We start from the raw sequence: 18,841 nt of genomic DNA, 5'->3' as shown, positions 1-18,841 counted from the left end.
CTCCTGCTTTAGAAACAGGGTACTTGATGTGGGGGTGATCTTCCCAGTTTGTGCCTCCCAGGCAACTGGAGGCCCCTATATTCTCAGCACTCTATGCTAATGGTAAAGTATCTTTCTAATGAGTAGGGACTTGGCAGAAGGGAGTCCTTACCACTCAGACAAACTTACTCAAAACCTGGCCTCTGTAACAGATAATTCAAGGTAGGATGAGAAGTTCTGTCTTCTGGAAATATACTATGATTGATCTTTCAGTAGTGAGATGGGGGGGTGGGGGAGAGAACACTCTTCTTGGTGACACCCTGCTGGAGTGTTTTCATCATGCTGAGACAGGAGGGGAAAGGGAAATAGAGAGTCTTATTTATAATGCCACATATTCTCATTGTTCCTATTAAGTTTTAGTAGATTTTCCTGAAGAAATGTTTCCTCATTTGCTGTGTGCCCTTAGGACAACTGCCAAAGACTTTAAATGGTTGTATTTAAAATACATGAGGATATGTGGGAATCCACTCCCCAGTGGATTTGCTTTGCCAGAGTGGAGCAACGATCATGAGTTTAAACTCTCTGCTTGATAGCTCCAAGATCTCTGCCATATCTAATTCTGCTTCTGATGATTGCTTTGTCTCTTCATAATGTTTTTTATTTTCTTGCCTTTTTGTATATCTCATAATTTTTACTTGAAATCTGGATGGGTATAAGGCAGTAATTACTGAGGTAAATGGATTTTATTCCTGGGTATGTTCACATCTTTCCTTCTGATAAACTTTTAATTATGGATATTTGCTTTAATTTAGTCAGAATTTGTGAAGCATTTGATGTTCTGTTCCCATTCACCTTTAGTTTTTCCCACTTGGCTTTGTTTTCCCCTTGTGCTATTCCCCGGGGGGGGGGGGGGGGGGGGTTATCTCTTGCTGCCCTCTACAGGCATTTTTACTCAATATTTGTTAGCATGGTGTTGGAGAACAGGAAGAACATTCTCTTATGTTCTGTTCAGGTGTCTAGTTTAAGCAGGCACCAGGAACATGAGTTTTGGTGGTATAGCAGCACAGACTCTTGCTATAGTGGATTGTAGTATATAAGGAGTTGGGGCCTCTTCTCTGGAACATATCTCTCCTTATTACAAAAGCATTTCTTAGGTTTGGGAGGGGAATGAGGGAGAAGTAAAGTTGATATCTCCTGTTTATATGGTCTTTCTTAGCAACATTGGCCGTCATCTATTGGTTCAACATGAATGGGTGATTGGTTCAATAGTCTTCAAGGACAGTAACTCTCGTCATTTTTAGTCATAAAACTGTACATTTCTCCTGCCCTAAAGAGGACTGGACATACATTTGGGGTAGGTAGAAGTTTTTTTTCAAGATGGAAATAAAACTCCATCATATAAAAATTTAAAGTACTTGTCCTGCAAAATCCATTTGCAATCTGGCTTTGACCAGACAATGTGTGGTTAAGGTTGGAGGGTTGAACTGTTCTCTCAGGGTCAAGGGAACCAGCCACCAGAACAGTTAGGGTAGAGATGCAGTTGGGAAAATAAACCTAACCTTCCTTGCTTAGACTCCCAAAAGGACCTGAGTATTATCACATGGGTATGTTTTGGGGTTTTCATGGTGACTTCAGTTCTTTGTCTGCTTCAAAGAGTGTTTCTGATGTTCAAGTCACCCCAGGCCCAAAAGTATGAGACCTTAGGCAAAGAGAAACCTCTCTGCAGGAACATGCAGTCTTACAACTCAAGAGAAAAGAGGTGTCACCACCTTTCTGAACACCCACACTCACTGCAGATACAGCTCATAATTTGAGGGTCAGTGCAGCTGAGATGTGAATTGGTGTGAAAATCTCTTTTTTAGGCATTGATGGTGGAGGAAGCCGTGTCATTGTGCCATTGTTCTTTGTCATCTGAGCTAACTATCATTTTCTGACATTCTAAAGGACTGATTGGACAATAAAGTACAGAAAAAAATATTTTTTTCAAACTCATCATTTTTATTGTAACCAATGTGACTGCAGATAAAATTTAAATTCTTGGGCTTATGAAAGAAAACTGGTTAAAGGTTATCTAGAGCCAAATAAACCTGGATTTCAATCTGGGCTCTTCCCTTTACCATTATGTATAAATCAGTTATCTCTTTGAGCCTCAATTCAGTCACCTATATAGAGGGCATAATAATACCTCTCTTGAAATTGCTTGTCAGAACTCAAGGAGCTAAAAATATGCAGAAGTGGGATGTGAACAGTAGTGATTTATGTCATTCTTAGACCACAGTGTAAAATATGAGTGTGAGATCTCTAGGGATTCTTTTGCTCGGCTGCAGTGGCATCATAATTATTCTGGATCTCTGAGGTGCTCCAGAGTTTTTCTATCCCTAAATTTCATAAAGTTTGAAGATTAAACCTTTGTCATATTAGACCACTGAGTCTTTGGAGTTGTTAGCTACCTTAGTGTAAGCTTAGATGAATCCAAGTATCAACAAATGATCAAACAATTCCATATATATATATAATATATATATATATATATTACACAAATATTGTACACAAGTGTTTAGTAATGATATACGTGCAACAGAGATGAACCTAGAAAAAATGGCAAGAGGCCAGACATAACAGACCACATATCATGATTCTGTTTATATGAAATTTCCAGAATGGGTAAATGCAGAGAAACATAAAAGAGATTTGTGCTTGCCAGGTGCTAAGGGCATGGTGTAATGGGCACACTATTATATGCTAGTGGGTGCAGGGTTTCTTTTTATGGTGATGAAAATATCTCTCTTGGAACTAGGCGATGTGATGGTTTCAGAACTCTGTTAACATACTAAAAACCATCAACTTGTGTACTTTAAAGGGGTAAATTTTTTGGCATGTGCATTGCACTTCAATAATTTTTTTTAATGAGAGAGGGAGACAGAATTTTTTTTAATATTTATTTTTTAGTTATTGGCGGACACAACATCTTTGTTTGTACGTGGTGCTGAGAATCGAACCCGGGTCACACGCATGCCAGGTGAGCGCGCTACCACTTGAGCCACATCCCCAGCCCTTCAATAAATTTTTTAAAGATAGCAGCATGTGGGCTGTGGTTGTGGCTCAATAGTAGAGCACTTGTGTGAGGAACTGGGTTCAATCCTCAGCACCACATAAAGATAAATAAATAAAATAAAGGTAAGACAAAAGATAGCAGCATGCTCATATTATTCAGAAATATAGAGATAAAGATCAAAAGAAAAAAACTGAAATATTTATGGTAGTCGATCCTAGGGATTGGAATGAGAAACGGTAAGGCAGATGGCAATTTTAATGTTATTTTATATTATTAGATTTTAAAATTCTGTGCATGTAAACACTTAATAAGAATAAAAATGAACTAATAGTGGAAGACACATACACACACATTGTGGAGACAAATCAGAAGATATTCTGATGCATCAAGTCTAATGTGAAATCCAGGATTCTGCATTTTCAACAAAATAGCTAGAATTCTGATGCAGGTAGTCAGCTAGTAGCTAGCAAATTTTGAAAACCATTACTATATCCAATGTTAAATCATTTAGCAATGAATTGTGGTATACTTCCTCTCCTACTGTGTTCCTTTTTAAGTGGTGGATTTTAATTGCTAAATAGTGAAATTACAGGGCTGGGGTTGTGGCTCAGTGGTAGAGCACTTGCCTGGGACATATGAGGCACTGGGTTTGATCCTCAGCACCACAAAAATAAATAAATAAATAAAAGTATTCTGTCCATCCACAACTAAAAATATTTTAAAAGAATGAAATTACACACTCAAGGTTATATATTCAATCAAAGGCAGAACTGGGTCAAGAACTGAGATCTTCTGATTCAGTTGTTAATGTGTTTGTTTATTTGCTTGTTTTGCTGTGCTAGGGATCAAACCAAGGGCTTTGAGCATACTACCAGTGAGCTAAACCCCAAGCCCTTTGTATTAATTTAAATTTCCATTATGAAGAGTACAAAATAAGTAATATTAATACTTTGCTTTGAATAGGGCAAGTCTAGTGGGGTAATTATTATAATGCCTGACAAATATTATTCAATGTTTTACAAAGCATTTCTCCACACTTTGTCAAGATTAACTATAAAGTTAAAAGAGGGATGTTATTCCAAGTTTAGAAGGTAATATAGTAGATTTCAAGTCACCAGGGACTCTAGGGAAAGGAAAGGGGCTTTGTTACCTTGAGGACTCCAGTCCACCACTAGTAGTGGGAGCCTTAGGAGGGAATAGGGTCCTGGAGAAGGGGCACAAAGCCTAGCACATAGGATATTACCCTGGGAAGGATGCACTTACCTCTCAGCTTCCAGGATCTATTGCTGGGTACAGGTGATACCTCCCTCAGCCCTCCCTCAGTTGTTTAATTCAGTGTTGCTAGTGCATGGTAGAAAGTAGGAGCTAACCCAACATAGCTCCTGCACTCAGGACTGCATATGATCTACTCCACAACCCTAGAAATTTTCTCCCCATTTCACAGATGGTTGGATGTCCCTTTTAACAATATATCTTTAGGAACCACCAGGTTTATTACTCTAACATCAAGTCATAAAGGTAATGTGAGTTTTTCCTATCATTTTGTGTTCTGAAAACAATTTGAGTGTCTTCCTATCTTCATAAACTCAACAAATAATTCTTTTAATTGTCTAGTATACATTGGTTTCCTACTGTTTATTTTTTATTATTTCCTTTATGACAAAAGCAACGTGTGTTTTATCATGGAAAAAATATAGACGAGGAAAAAGAATCATCTGCTTTAGTCCCAACACACAGAGAAAATTATTATTATTATTAGTCTATTCAGTTGTATAGTTTTCCCTGTGCATGGATATATTATGTAACAATATATATTCTTTCAAAAATTGGCTGATACTGCATATATGGTTCTGAAAAACTGTTTTTTATTGTTGTTTTACAATGTACCATGAACATTTCTTCCATGCACATGGGTGAAAATCCTCTACTAAAAGACAGCACTATAGTTAGGTCAAAAGTCTGCTGGTAACAAAAGTGACACCTAAAGGTAAGTATCAGCATAAGGTTAAAGCACATAGCCCGGCAAATGCCTGCCAGGGAAAGCAGGGCTGGCAATATTCTCATCAGAGAAATCATAATTAAAGGCCAAAGAATTAGACATATGGAACATCTTCTAAGTCCTTCTGGCCCCTACCTCCGCCCCTCACTCCCCTGACACCCCGCTGGCCCCTTGGGTTGAACGCATCCTGAGCATCTCTTTGCATCCAGTGAAAACTACCCATTTTCTGTTGTTTTTTCCTTAGCTCTTCCTGAGCCCTTGACATATCTGCACATTCTCTCATCATGTCCTCACTGCTCAAATGCCTGTCCTGTAAGTCCTCCTGAGAGTCCTTGGGGGAATCGTCGGTGCCCCTGTCCGTTTTTCTTTTGGCTTTCCGGGGCACATAATCTTCAGCGGGGCGCTTTTCAGCGGCCCGCGGCTCGCTGGCTGGCTTTGCCTGGGATTCTGGCTTGCCCTCCCCTGGTGGCTTGCTCTGACCTTCCGACTTGCCCTGCTTTTCTGCCTTGCCCCCATCTTTCGATTGTCCCTTCTCATCTGGCTCTCCCTCATCCTCTAGAGTTCCCTCCCTTGCTGGCTTCCCCTCCTCGTCTGGCTTTTCTTCTTCATCTGATTTTCCTTCATCTTCTGTACTCCCTTCATCTTCTGTCTTTCCCTCATTTTCTGGCTTTCCTTCATTTTCTTTGTAGAGTTTTTCCATGTTGAGATATTTTCTCCTTTTTCTGTCCTATGATAAAAAGGAGACACTGAATATTGAGGGCCTAGGGAATGAACACAGTCCTGATAGCACTTGCCTTTCTTGAGGTAGGGGTCTCCTGAACCTATCCCACCTTCCAGGTGCACTCCCACCCTTACTTTCCATCCTTTCCTTCCCACTTCACACATGTTCACATGAATCAACCTTGCAAAAAATTTCTACAGGTGTGTCTCCCTGCAGATAAGGCAGGAAGAAGTATACTGAGAAAAGTGTAGGGGAAATTGGACAGTAATCTTTGCTCTGGCCTTTGCTATACCCATGCCAGTTTTAACTGGGGACTCCCAACATACATACACCTGAAGGAATCCCAGGAAGTTTTCTTCCCCACCCCTTCAACCCCCCTCTAACCTGCAATTGTAAGATTCTAAAAACTGTAGACAGAACAGAACAATGGCCAGTTATCAGATTTCAGGACTACTCTGATATCCTGGGACATTACAAAGGCCACAACCTCCTTTCTCTCAATTCCTTATTCTTCCCCTCTATCCTCACTAACCATGAAGTATCATATTCCCTTAGGGTCTTGACAAAGGTCATGTATTCTGAAACTGCACTAGAGAGGATTGGAGGAGGGGTTACAGGCAGTGGCCTCCCCAACTTTTGCTCTGGCTTAAGTAACTCCTATTCCCAGGGGTCCTGGGGCAGGTCCCACTGACCTGCACTTCTTCAGGTCTTTTCTCCTCTTTTCTGGGTTGATGCCCACAACCACAGACCTGAAGACCTATAGAGAGACAGGAGACATATGGTGAACGAGGGATTGAGAGAATGAATGGCAACTGGGACACAGATTCTTTTCAAACTATTTGTCAACACTTATCCAACTCCTATCACCCTCTACTTTTCCCCTTGCTTTCTCATATTCCCCTTCTACAGTATTCCCCTAAGACTCTTTCTTTATCTATTACTTGGCAGTGAGAACAATTATTTCTGAAGTATTTCAATGTCACTGAATTCCATCCCCCTCCCCCCAAAAAATCCTATGTCACCTTTTCTTATACTAAAATGAATGGGTTCAGGACGTGATGTTCAGGTAAAAAGGAGACACTGAATATTGAAGGCCTAGGGAATGGAACACAGTCCTGATAGCACTTGCCTGTCTTGAGGTAGGGGTCTCCTGAACCTATCCCACCTTCCAGGTGCACTCCCACCCTTACTTTCCATCCTTACTTTCCACTCAGGTGTCTGCATTACAAACATCCCATTTTCCCATCTGTGCACCCCGACATCACAAAGTCCATCACTTCCCTGAAAATGGAGATGACAGAGCAGAGGGCATGGCAGAAATGACCAGAGCAATCCAGTAACCCCCTTCCTCCCCACATACACATTAACACCACATTTTCCTGCAATGCAAGAGACAAATCACTTCCAAACTCAGTAGAATTTTTGTTCCATACTACCTCCTGGCAACCCTCCCTAGTTCAGAAGCCACTCCTCTTCAATAGAGTGTTGGATCCTCCCCACTGCAGCACCTCCTCTCCCCCACCACTGACAAACCTCCCTGACCCTGGCCCTTGTGGCCCAGCATTTCTGGCTCCAAAATGGATGGAGGGTGGAGAAGACACAGGAAGAACTTAGGACTGGATGGGTTTCAGGGTCCACCCTCCACATCCTGGGGTGACAGCCTGTGCCCTCCTCCCACTGCCCTGCAGGGATTAGGCCATTTCCTCGGGTCTTCTCCATGGCCCTCCATCAGATATAGACCAATTACCCACTTTCTAGGAGATCCCAACTGGGATCCATTCTCTACCACTGACCCCTCTGGAGCTCACCATCACCAAACCCTCCATTTCTTGCACCAAATGGGTGGGCATCTGGAAAGGAGTAGAGAGAAAATCCAATCCTGGATCCGCGCAGGTTTTTGCCTTCTGTCATCCCTACCCAGGGGTCCACAGACAGTGATGGATTTGTAGTTATCCCGGGAGGATGACTCCTTCTCACATTTCCTTCTGTCAGAAGTCCAGATTTCTCCAGAGAAATAAAAGATGCTACCCAGATCTATTCCCCAACACTCACACAATTCTCTGCGCCAAAATGAATGGGGGTGGAAAATGGGTAGTGTATAGAAGCAGAAGAGATCCTTTATAGCCTCTGTCCGTTACCATTCCCACCTCAGCGACCCCCCCGGCTTGTACCGACCTGCAGGTCTATAGGGCAGTTGCCCGCCTCTGTCCCTCAGTCTGAAGTCTGCCTTCTTCCACGGCAATAGGGAGCTGGTACCTGGAGGAGAGGGACTTCTGCACACGTCGGCTCCTGGTCACGTGACAAAAACGTCATCAGTGGGCTCGGGTCCCTAGTTTCCCTCCCACCAGCAGAAAGTGCGTCAGGAGCCAGCCCTTTCTTCCCTCACTACCACCCCCGCCCCGGCCCCCTCTCTCCCAACTCCACCGCGTGAGGTCCCGTCATTCATTTTGTTTTTTGCTAATTACAGAGGTCAAATGTGGTCCCCTTCTCTGTGTTGTGTATTTATTCTTCTCTCGTTATCAGAGAGGGGCTGCATGTTCTTTTAGGACTACTGGCCATTAATGCCTCTCTGAGGAATTTCTTGTCATTCTTTTATCCCAAGGCACCTACTCCTTAGATATACTTCTCACACCCAGTCGCTGATGTTCATTCTGCCTGTGATTCAGACTTTCACATAATGGGCACGGGATGGATCATCAAGTAGGGAAACAAGTAGTTGAGATAGAGGTTTGATTTTCTTTTAAAAATTTTTAAAATTTTGTTTTATTTATATTTACTCTCTGGAGCATAAGTTTTTCCTCCTAGTTGGGCATTTTCCCTTTTGTGTAAAAATCATTTAATAAAAGGTTTAATTTCCAAGAAAAAAATCTGACATGATGACCCTACTGATTCCCCTAGACCAGGTGTTCTCAACTGAGCAAGTCTGTGACTGGCTCAGAATGGTATGAAATGTTTGCTGTTCAGAAAATAGTTGAGTATATGCACGTTTGTGGGAAGAAGATCTGTACCTTAGGAACCTAAGAAAGCTGACACATGAGTGAGTTGACATAATGAAGAAATACAAGCAATGAGAAAGAGAGAAGACAGAATGGAGAAGTTGCTACTTTTGTCCATGCTTGGGAATGAGATGGGAAGGGAAAGAGACAAACAGTAGCTGAAACTTGTTAAAAAGGAGCTTACTTAGTTCAGGCATTATTAGCCTATGAATCCCCCAAAATTATCTTCGAATAATGTGTGCAGTGATGGTAGAGGACAGACAGTATATGTAAATTTTATTTGATGTCTACATTTGCTAAAAATAGGGCTCATTGCTTTCATTAGATGTTCAAAGGGGTACATAATATATAAAAGATGAAGGCCTCTGGCCTAGAGAATATACTTTCATATACATATTATTTTAAAAACAGGGCTATATTTATTCTTCTTTTTATGGGAAATTCCTGTAACATAAAATCGACCATTTTAAAATGTTCAATTCAGTGGCATGTAGAGCATGAACATGATATGAAACCATTACTTCTACTTATTTCCAAAACAGTCTCATCTACCCCCAAACAGACCCCATATCCATTATACAGTCATTTCTAATTCCTGATCCTCTTGGTCCCTAGCAAAAACTAATCTGCTTTCTATCTCCATGCATTTACCTATTCTGGATATTTCATATAAATTGAAATATTGTCTGGCTTCTTTTATTCTACATAATATTTTCAAGGTTCATCCACATGGTAGACTATACAATTCTTCATTCCTTTTTATGCATGAATAATATTTCAGTGTGTGTGTGTGTGTGTGTGTGTGTGCATATATATATATATATATATATATATATATGCACACATATATATATATAATATAATGTGATATATATCACATTATATTTAATCTATTCACATATTAATGGATATTTGGGTTGTTCCTAACTTTTGACTGTCATGAATAATGCTGCCATAAATATTCATGTAAAAGATTTTGTGTGGGTGTATGATTTTATTTCTCTTGGGTATAAAGCTATGAGTGCTTACATTCTTGAGGAACCACCAAACTGTGTTCCATAGCAGCTTCAATAATTTGCATTCCTACCAGCAATGTATATTTGATTTCAATTTTACCATATCTTTTTTTTCCTTTTTTATTGGTTGTTCAAAACATTACAAAGCTCTTGACATATCACATTTCATACATTAGAATCAAGTGGGTTATGAACTCCCATTTTTACCCCAAATACAGATTGCAGAATCACATTGGTTACACATCCACATTTTTACATAATGCCCTATTAGTAACTGTTGTATTCTGCTACCTTTCCTATCCTCTACTATCCCCCCTCCCCTCCCCTCCCATCTTTCTCTACCCCATCTACTGTAATTCATTTCTCTCCTTGTTTTTTTTTCCCATTCCCCTCACAACCTCTTATATGTAATTTTGTAAAACAATGAGGGTCTCCTTCTATTTCCATGCAATTTCCCTTTTCTCTCCCTTTCCCTCCCACCTCATGTCTCTGTTTAATGTTAATCTTTTCCTCCTGCTCTTCCTCCCTGCTCTGTTCTTAGTTGCTCTCATTATATCAAAGAAGACATTTGGCATTTGTTTTTTAGGGATTGGCTAGCTTCACTTAGCATAATCTGCTCTAATGCCATCCATTTCCCTGCAAATTCCATGATTTTGTCATTTTTTAGTGCTGTGTAATACTCCATTGTGTGTAAATGCCACATTTTTTTATCCATTCATCTATTGAAGGGCATCTGGGTTGGTTCCACAGTCTAGCTATTGTGAATTGTGCTGCTATGAACATTGATGTGGCAGTATCCCTGTAGTACGCTCTTTTAAGGTCTTTAGGGAATTGTCCAAGAAGGGCAATAGCTGGATCAAATGGTGGTTCCATTCCCAGCTTTCCCAGGAATCTCCATACTGCTTTCCAAATTGGCCACACCAATTTGCAGTCCCACCAACAATGTACAAGAGTATCCTTTTCCCCACATCCTTGCCAGCACTTGTTGTTGTTTGACTTCATAATGGCTGCCAATCTTACTGGAGTGAGATGGTATCTTAGGGTGGTTTTGATTTGCATTTCTCTGACTGCTAGAGATGGTGAGCATTTTTTCATGTACTTGTTGATTGATTGTATGTCCTCCTCTGAGAAGTGTCTGTTCAGGTCAATTTTACCATATCTTTACGATTTTAATTTCCAGTTTTTAATGTTTATCATTCTACTGGGTGAAAAGTGGTTTTGATTTGCATTTTCCTAACCAATAATGATTTTGAGCATATTTTTTATGTGCTTATTTGATAGTTTTATAACTTCCTTGAAAAAATATCTATTCAAGTCCTTTGCCTACAGAGCAATAGTAACAAAAACAGCATGGTACTTGTACCAAAACAGGCGGGTGGACCAATGGTACAGAATAGAGGACACAGAGACTAATCCACAAAGTTACAACTATCTTATATTTGATAAAGGGGATAAAAGCATGCAATGGAGGAAGGATAGCATCTTCAACAAATGGTGCTGGGAAAACTGGAAATCCATATGCAACAAAATGAAACTGAATCCCCTTCTCTCGCCATGCACAAAAGTTAACTCAAAATGGATCAAGGAGCTTGATATCAAATCAGAGACATGGCGTCTGATAGAAGAAAAAGTTGGCTCCAATCTACATATTGTGGGGTCGGGCTCCAAATTCCTTAATAGGGCACCCATAGCACAAGAGTTAATAACAAGAATCAACAAATGGGACTTACTTAAACTAAAAAGTTTTTTCTCAGCAAGACAAACAATAAGAGAGGTAAATAGGGAGCCTACATCATGGGAACAAATTTTTACTCCTCACACTTCAGATAGAGCCCTAATATCCAGAGTATATAAAGAACTCAAAAAATTAAACAATAAGATAACAAATAACCCAATCAACAAATGGGCCAAGGACCTGAACAGACACTTCTCAGAGGAGGACATACAATCAATCAACAAGTACATGAAAAAATGCTCACCATCTCTAGCAGTCAGAGAAATGCAAATCAAAACCACCCTAAGATACCATTTCACTCCAGTAAGATTGGCAGCCATTATGAAGTCAAACAACAACAAGTGCTGGCAAGGATGTGGGGAAAAGGGTACACTTGTACATTGCTGGTGGGACTGCAAATTGGTGCAGCCAATTTGGAAAGCAGTATGGAGATTCCTGGGAAAGCTGGGAATGGAACCACCATTTGACCCAGCTATTGCCCTTCTTGGACTATTCCCTGAAGACCTTAAAAGAGCGTACTACAGGGATACTGCCACATCAATGTTCATAGCAGCACAATTCACAATAGCTAGACTGTGGAACCAACCCAGATGCCCTTCAATAGATGAATGGATAAAAAAATGTGGCATTTACACACAATGGAGTATTACACAGCACTAAAAAATGACAAAATCATGGAATTTGCAGGGAAATGGATGGCATTAGAGCAGATTATGCTAAGTGAAGCTAGCCAATCCCTAAAAAACAAATGCCAAATGTCTTCTTTGATATAATGAGAGCAACTAAGAACAGAGCAGGGAGGAAGAGCAGGAGGAAAAGATTAACATTAAACAGAGACATGAGGTGGGAGGGAAAGGGAGAGAAAAGGGAAATTGCATGGAAATAGAAGGAGACCCTCATTGTTATACAAAATTACATATAAGAGGCTGTTAGGGGAATGGGAAAAAAACAAGGAGAGAAATTAATTACAGTAGATGGGGTAGAGAGAGAAGATGGGAGGGGAGGGGAGGGGGGATAGTAGAGGATAGGAAAGGTAGCAGAATACAACAGACACTAGTATGGCATTATGTAAAAATGTGGATGTGTAACCGATGTGATTCTGCAATCTGTATTTGGGGTAAAAATGGGAGTTCATAACCCACTTGAATCTAATGTATGAAATGTGATATGTCAAGAGCTTTGTAATGTTTTGAACAACCAATAAAAAAAAAGAAAAAAAAGTCATTTGCCCATTTTTAAAATTGGTTGTTTGCCTTTTCGTTGTTGAATTGTAAGAGTTCTTTATACATTTGGGGTATGCAACCCTTATCAGATATATTATTTGCAAATATATCTTCCTATTCTGTAGACTTTTTTTTCACTTTCTTGATAATGTCTTTCAATACTCAAACGTTTATTTTTAATTTTTGAGAAAACTAATATATCTATTTTCTTTTGTTCATGCTTTGGATGTCATTTCTAAAAGTCTATCACCAAATCCAACGTCTTGAAGATTTTCTCCTCTGTTTTCTTCTAAGAGTTTTATGGTTTAAGTTGTTATATTTAGGTCTTTGGCACATTTTGAGTTTGTTTTTATATACAAAGTGAGCAAGAAGTATTTTTAATATATATATTTTAGTTGTAGATGGACACAATATCTTTATTTTATTTATTTATTATTTTATGTGGTGCCAAGGATCAAACCCAATGCCTCACACTGAGCTACAACCCTAGAATCCAAGGAGTGATTTTTTTTTGAGATTTTAAGATTCTTGATGGCAGGAAACACCATACTGTCAGGTGGAAAAATAAAATTCAGGACTTTTTGTTATTTACAACTTCAAACTAGAGAAGGCTGCCAGTTAGGACTGCCACTGGTGTTACATCTGAATAACAGCTGGAGTTGTAAAGAATTACTTATATATGGCATATGGTGGGTCTTCAACTAGGTTTTACTGCCTCTCTATGGATTGGCTAATTTTAATAATTTATCAGGCTCCAGGGTATAGAGTCTATCCCTAGTTGTCTGGTGTCTGGGCCCTGAGCAAATAGGGCTGGTGCATAATGGCCCAGAGGGTGAGAACTGGATAAGGGAAGAAGTTTGGAGTATAGAGTTAATCAGCTTCCCAAGAAGAACTGACAGGCCTCTAGCCAAGGCCTCAAAATTGCAATTAGACAGAATTAATATAGAAATATATTACAATTATCCCCTGGATACCTTTACATCCATTTTAAGTCCAATTATTTGGGGTATTAAGTAGCCCTGAAAATATGTTATTATGAGAATAAAAAGAAAGAAAACATGTTAAAGTATGAGAAGTCTTTGGAAGCCAACTGTAAACAAGTTTCCTACTTATATAACATTAGGCAGAAAATACAGTTGAAATTTTCAGCATTTCTAATAGTATCTTCGGTGGAGTTATAAAATGTGTTATCAATGTGAATTGTATATATTTTGTGATAATCATTTCTTGGTGGATTTATTGGGTCAAGGTGACAGGTCCAAACATTATATTGCTAAAAGGAATGAACTGATGGTTCAGATAAATAGATGCAAAATTTTATGGTATTTCTTTGTAAGCTAACAAAAGGTAATAGTTGTGGTGGTCATGGTCGTATAGGTAAGACAGGAGCTAACTGGTAGAAAGCTGAAAAGGGAAGGAGCGGGGAAAAGTGCTGGAATAGAAAGTCTCTCACCTGGCAATCAAGAAGTGAAGACTCAGTTGTCTCCTGAGGGAAAAAGAAGCAATGTTCTCTATTAATTTTCAAAGTAATGCCAACAGTATTAACCTCTACTGGATTTCCCTTTAGGCACAAGAGTATAGAAGTGAATAAATACAAACATCATGGGCTAAGTAAGCAATGAACTCAGGAAACAATAGAATATCTAATATCAAAAAGAAAAGCAATAAATTTCTCATGTCTATTTTGTCAGTGTTTTAGGAAAGGCAAGATATGGGCACTAATGGGGTGGTGATCTCAGCTCAATTAAGTGGGGGGCGAATTCTAAAAGTTCCCAAAAATCTAAGGTTTTTTTTTTCCCAGAAGGATTGAGAGAAATTCTTCTGTAAATAGGTTTTAAATAACATATTTATATATTTACAGGTATGTTGTTAATGTGGTTTCATGTTTTTTACTACTTAAAATAGCCATGGGGTCGGGCATGGTGGCACATGCCTGTAACCCCAGTGACTCAGGAGGCTGAGGCAGGAGGATGGCAAAGTTTGAGTCCAGCCTCAGCAATGTAGCAAGACCCTGTCTGAAAAAAAAATATTAAAAGGTCTGGGGATGTGACACAGTAGTTAAAGTGCCCCTGGGTTCAATCCCCAGTATAAAAAATTAAATAAAATATCCATGGGCATGGTTGGAACTTTAATATTAACCTCTAGTCAGCCCTTACAATTTAGCCAGTTATTAAATGTCAGTTTGATTAGCTTTAACAAACAAATAATGTGTTGTGGCTATAGTGTATGTATTGGCCAATCTTAGTGGCTAATCTGCAGCTTTGCCATATTTTTTGAATATTTATTTTTTAGTTGTAGTTGAACACAATATCTTTATTTTTATGTGGTACTGAGGATCGAACTCAGGGCCTCGCACGTGCTAGGCAAGTGCTCTACTGCTGAGCCACAATGCCAGCCCCTGCCATATTTGGTTGAAACAATGACATATTTTAAGAGTTTGCCCTCCAGATTGAAAGTCAATGAAACACTCAGGCCAATAATAACAAAATCAATATCCAAAAGAATTGTGTGTAGTTACACTTGATAGGCTTTTGTTTCTTGAGGTTGATTTCCCCCCAGCCTGTATTATTTTCAAGAAGGGTGCTATGGTTTTGATGTTAAGTGTCTCCCAAAAATCCATACAAAGGTGCTTGGCCCTCAAGATGGCACTGTTGGGAGGAGATGTGGACCTTTTAAAGGCAAGTTCCTATGGTTATTGAAGGTATGCTCTCCAAAATGATCATGAGATTCCTGGTTGTCTCTCCTCCCTCCACACCCACTTCCTGCCTTGTAATATGACCATTTACTCTGACATGTACTTCTGCCAATGTCTATGCCATCCTCATCAGAGGCCAAACCAATTGGGGGGCCCCCTGATATTGAATTTAAATGTCCAGAACAATGAGTCAAAATAAACTGTTGTTATTCCATATGTGGCCTGCGTCAGTTATTTCTTTATACTGATGGAAACCTGACTAAATACAGAGGAATTGTCTGGTTTCATAAATATGATCACATGTCTACATACACTAAGGCCATAATACCAGGTCTCATTGGGACACTCCTCATTCTCTTTGGAGTTCTGGACATTACTAATAGTAACCAAGACACATATTTCACTTCACAAAATGTATAATGCTGGACTCTTGGAAAAAGTGTCTTATAGAACTCTTAATGCTCCAGTGGGTCCCAGGTAGCTGAAAGACATAATGGTTTCCTTGAACAACTCCCTTTAAACTCCAATTTAAAATCAGCTGGTTTGGGCTGGGGTTGTGGCTCAGTGGTAGAGTACTTGCCTAGCATGTGCTAGGTACTGGGTTCGATCCTCAGTACCACATAAAGAAAATAAATATCTAAAATAAAGGTATTGTGTCCAACTACAACTAAATATATATATACACACACACACACACACACATATATATATAACTTTAAATAAAAAATAAAATGAGCTTGTTTGTAAAAGAAGCATTAGTGAGATTAAGTGAAGCTTTTTTTTTTAAAGAGAGAGTGAGAGAGGTGAAAGAGAGAGAGAGAGAATTTTAATATTTATTTATTTATTTTTTGTTATCGGCAGACACAACATTTTTGTTTTGTATGTGGTGCTGAGCATCGAACCTGGGCTGCACACATGCCAGGTGAGTGCGCTACCGCTTGAGCCACATCCCCAGCCCTAAGTGAAACTTTTAAATGAGGAATATCTTGCTTCCAGAATCCAAAAGGATGAAAAGATAAATGTTTTTGGTGTTAATGAATGTGCCAAATGAACTTCCTTGGAGAAAGATGTTATTGACGTAATACCATACTTGTATAACTAAAGAAAGGTGGTTGCATTTAATATCTTAACTATAAAGATTGTGATGATAAAGTTGTGAATTACCTCATGGGAAATCTAGTAAAATGTATACTGCATTCCTTGAAATTGAAGGCAAACTGCAGCTGAGAGGCTGTTAAAGTAGTTGCTGAATAGATAATACTAGTGAAAGTTATAATGGTAAAATATTTACCAGTTGTTGACAGTTAAAAGTTAGTAGTTTTAATAATATTGGATATTGGATATAGGAGCATTAAAGGATGGGACCACAGCATCAAGGTTGTGATTATCTATACCAAGTTCTCATTTATTTTTCTTTAGGTTTAAGAAGAGACAAAACTGGGGTGCAAATGGAGAAGCAGTAGAGATAATTATCCATCCATTAATTAGGTCTTATAGGTTTTAATTTTTAAAGTCCCTGTTTTAATTTACATTGAACCATCTTAGCTATTTTAACTGGCAGTACATAGGTACCATTTTATCAAACCAATTTGTGTCAAAGATTTAATTTAATTATTTGTTGTGTCAGAGTATCTATGCCCACTATGGGATAGTTTAGAGCAATGGATTCTATTACTATGAAAGATTTAGACAAGGCTATGTAGTTAATTTTTTCACTATCTTATATTTAGATACTTTCATAAGATTATAGGGAATACCATGTTTAAGTTTAGGAAGATCCCCAGAAATAACTGTCCTTTGAACCCCAGTATTGATTAGGTCCACAAAACTTTGTCAATTGATGCATTTTACCAATCATTAAAGATTAAGAATATATGTTGCAGGTGCAAACACACACACAAATACAAATCCTTGTAGTTCCATATGAATTTTAGTATTGACATTTCTATTTTGATTTTGTTTCTTCTTTATTTCTATTTTTTCCTTTCTATTTCTATTTATGTTTTCTATTTATTTACTATATATGCAAAAAAAGTCATTTGAGTTTTGATAATAATCACATTGAATTTGTAGAACAATTTGGATGATTTTGTAATCTTAATGTTAATAAGCCTTTTGATTCACAAATGTGTAATATATTTAATTCGTTTAAAGTCTATATTAGTCTGTATATCTGAGGCAACTTTATGAAGAAAAAGATTTATGAAGGAAAGATCATTTATTTCACTGTTGTGGAAGTTCAGAAGTATGGCACCATTATCAGCTCTGTTCTGGTTAAACCCTCATGACCAATGGTATCACAGTGGCAGGAGCATGTACAGGAATAAGACATCACATTGACAAACAGGAATCCAAAAAGCAATTCAGGAGCTGTGCTTCCTTTTATAATAACTTGATCTTACAAGAGCTCATGTGTCCCATGAGAGCTACTTCTGAGGGCAGCTCCCCCAACAACCTAAGAACATCTTATTTGGTCGCATGCCTTAAAGGTTCCACATCATTTTGCCACAACACCACACCATGGAACAAGCTTCCAACACCTGAAAACCTGGGAAACAAGCCACACTAAATTCATAGCATTATTTTAAATTTTTTCACAGGAATCTTTCATAGTTTTAGCTAAGTCACAGACCTTGACTAAGCTGATTTCTAAGTGTTTTATTCTTTTCAATGTTTTTGTAAGTAAATGTGTTTTCTAATTCTCTTTTTTTCATTGTTGGTTTATAGAAACATAACTTTTGTGTGTGGATATATTGTATTATATAATTTTACTGAATTCATAATTACTGATTCATTCTCTTGTTGCAAGTATGTTCAGATCTTGAATATTGCTGTTTTGTACATTTATCCTTTCATATAGAGAAAAAAAGGAGTTTCAAACCAGAATCATGAAAACACTGGTTTTTATGGATGCCTATGTCTTTTCATTTCAACCTGAAATACTTCCATTAGCACTTTATCATATTGTTGGTTCAGTGATAGTGAACTCTGATTTTGATTATATGAAATATCTTGATTTATCCCTAATTTTAAATGACAGTTCTATACATGATTGCTAGATATAGAATTCTTAGTTTACTGGTTTTCTTTGTTTTAGCATTTCAAATGTATCGTCCTACTGCCTTCTGGTTTCCAAAGTTTGTATTGAGAAATTGGCTACTAATCTTGGGGCTAGGGTTGTGGCTCAGTAGTAGAGCGCTTGCCCAACATGCATGAGGCACTGGGTACTATCCACAGCACCACATGAATAAATTAAATAAAGAAAATAAAGGTATTATGTCCATCTACAACTAAAAAAACATAAAAAATAGAAATTGGCTGCTAATCTTATTGAGGATCCCTTATCCCTTATACGTATTGTGTGGCCTCTGTCTTGAAGTTTATCTTTCCTTGTCTTTTAAAAGTTTGATTATTATATCCAA

At 38.5% G+C, this 18,841-nt stretch overlaps 1 protein-coding gene across 1 annotated transcript; it reads right to left on the bottom strand.

The window, feature by feature from the left end:
• Positions 1-5,127: 5,127 nt before the first annotated feature.
• LOC143639460 (transcription elongation factor A protein-like 5) lies at positions 5,128-5,733 on the bottom strand. The gene has a single exon (XM_077107621.1). It carries the CDS (start codon positions 5,731-5,733, stop codon positions 5,128-5,130), a length of 606 nt encoding a protein of 201 aa, XP_076963736.1.
• Positions 5,734-18,841: the final 13,108 nt, after the last annotated feature.

Source organism: Callospermophilus lateralis, chromosome X, assembly GCF_048772815.1.
Source record: "Callospermophilus lateralis isolate mCalLat2 chromosome X, mCalLat2.hap1, whole genome shotgun sequence".
Taxonomy (NCBI): Eukaryota; Metazoa; Chordata; class Mammalia; order Rodentia; family Sciuridae; genus Callospermophilus; species Callospermophilus lateralis.
This window is presented reverse-complemented; position numbering and strand designations above follow the sequence as displayed.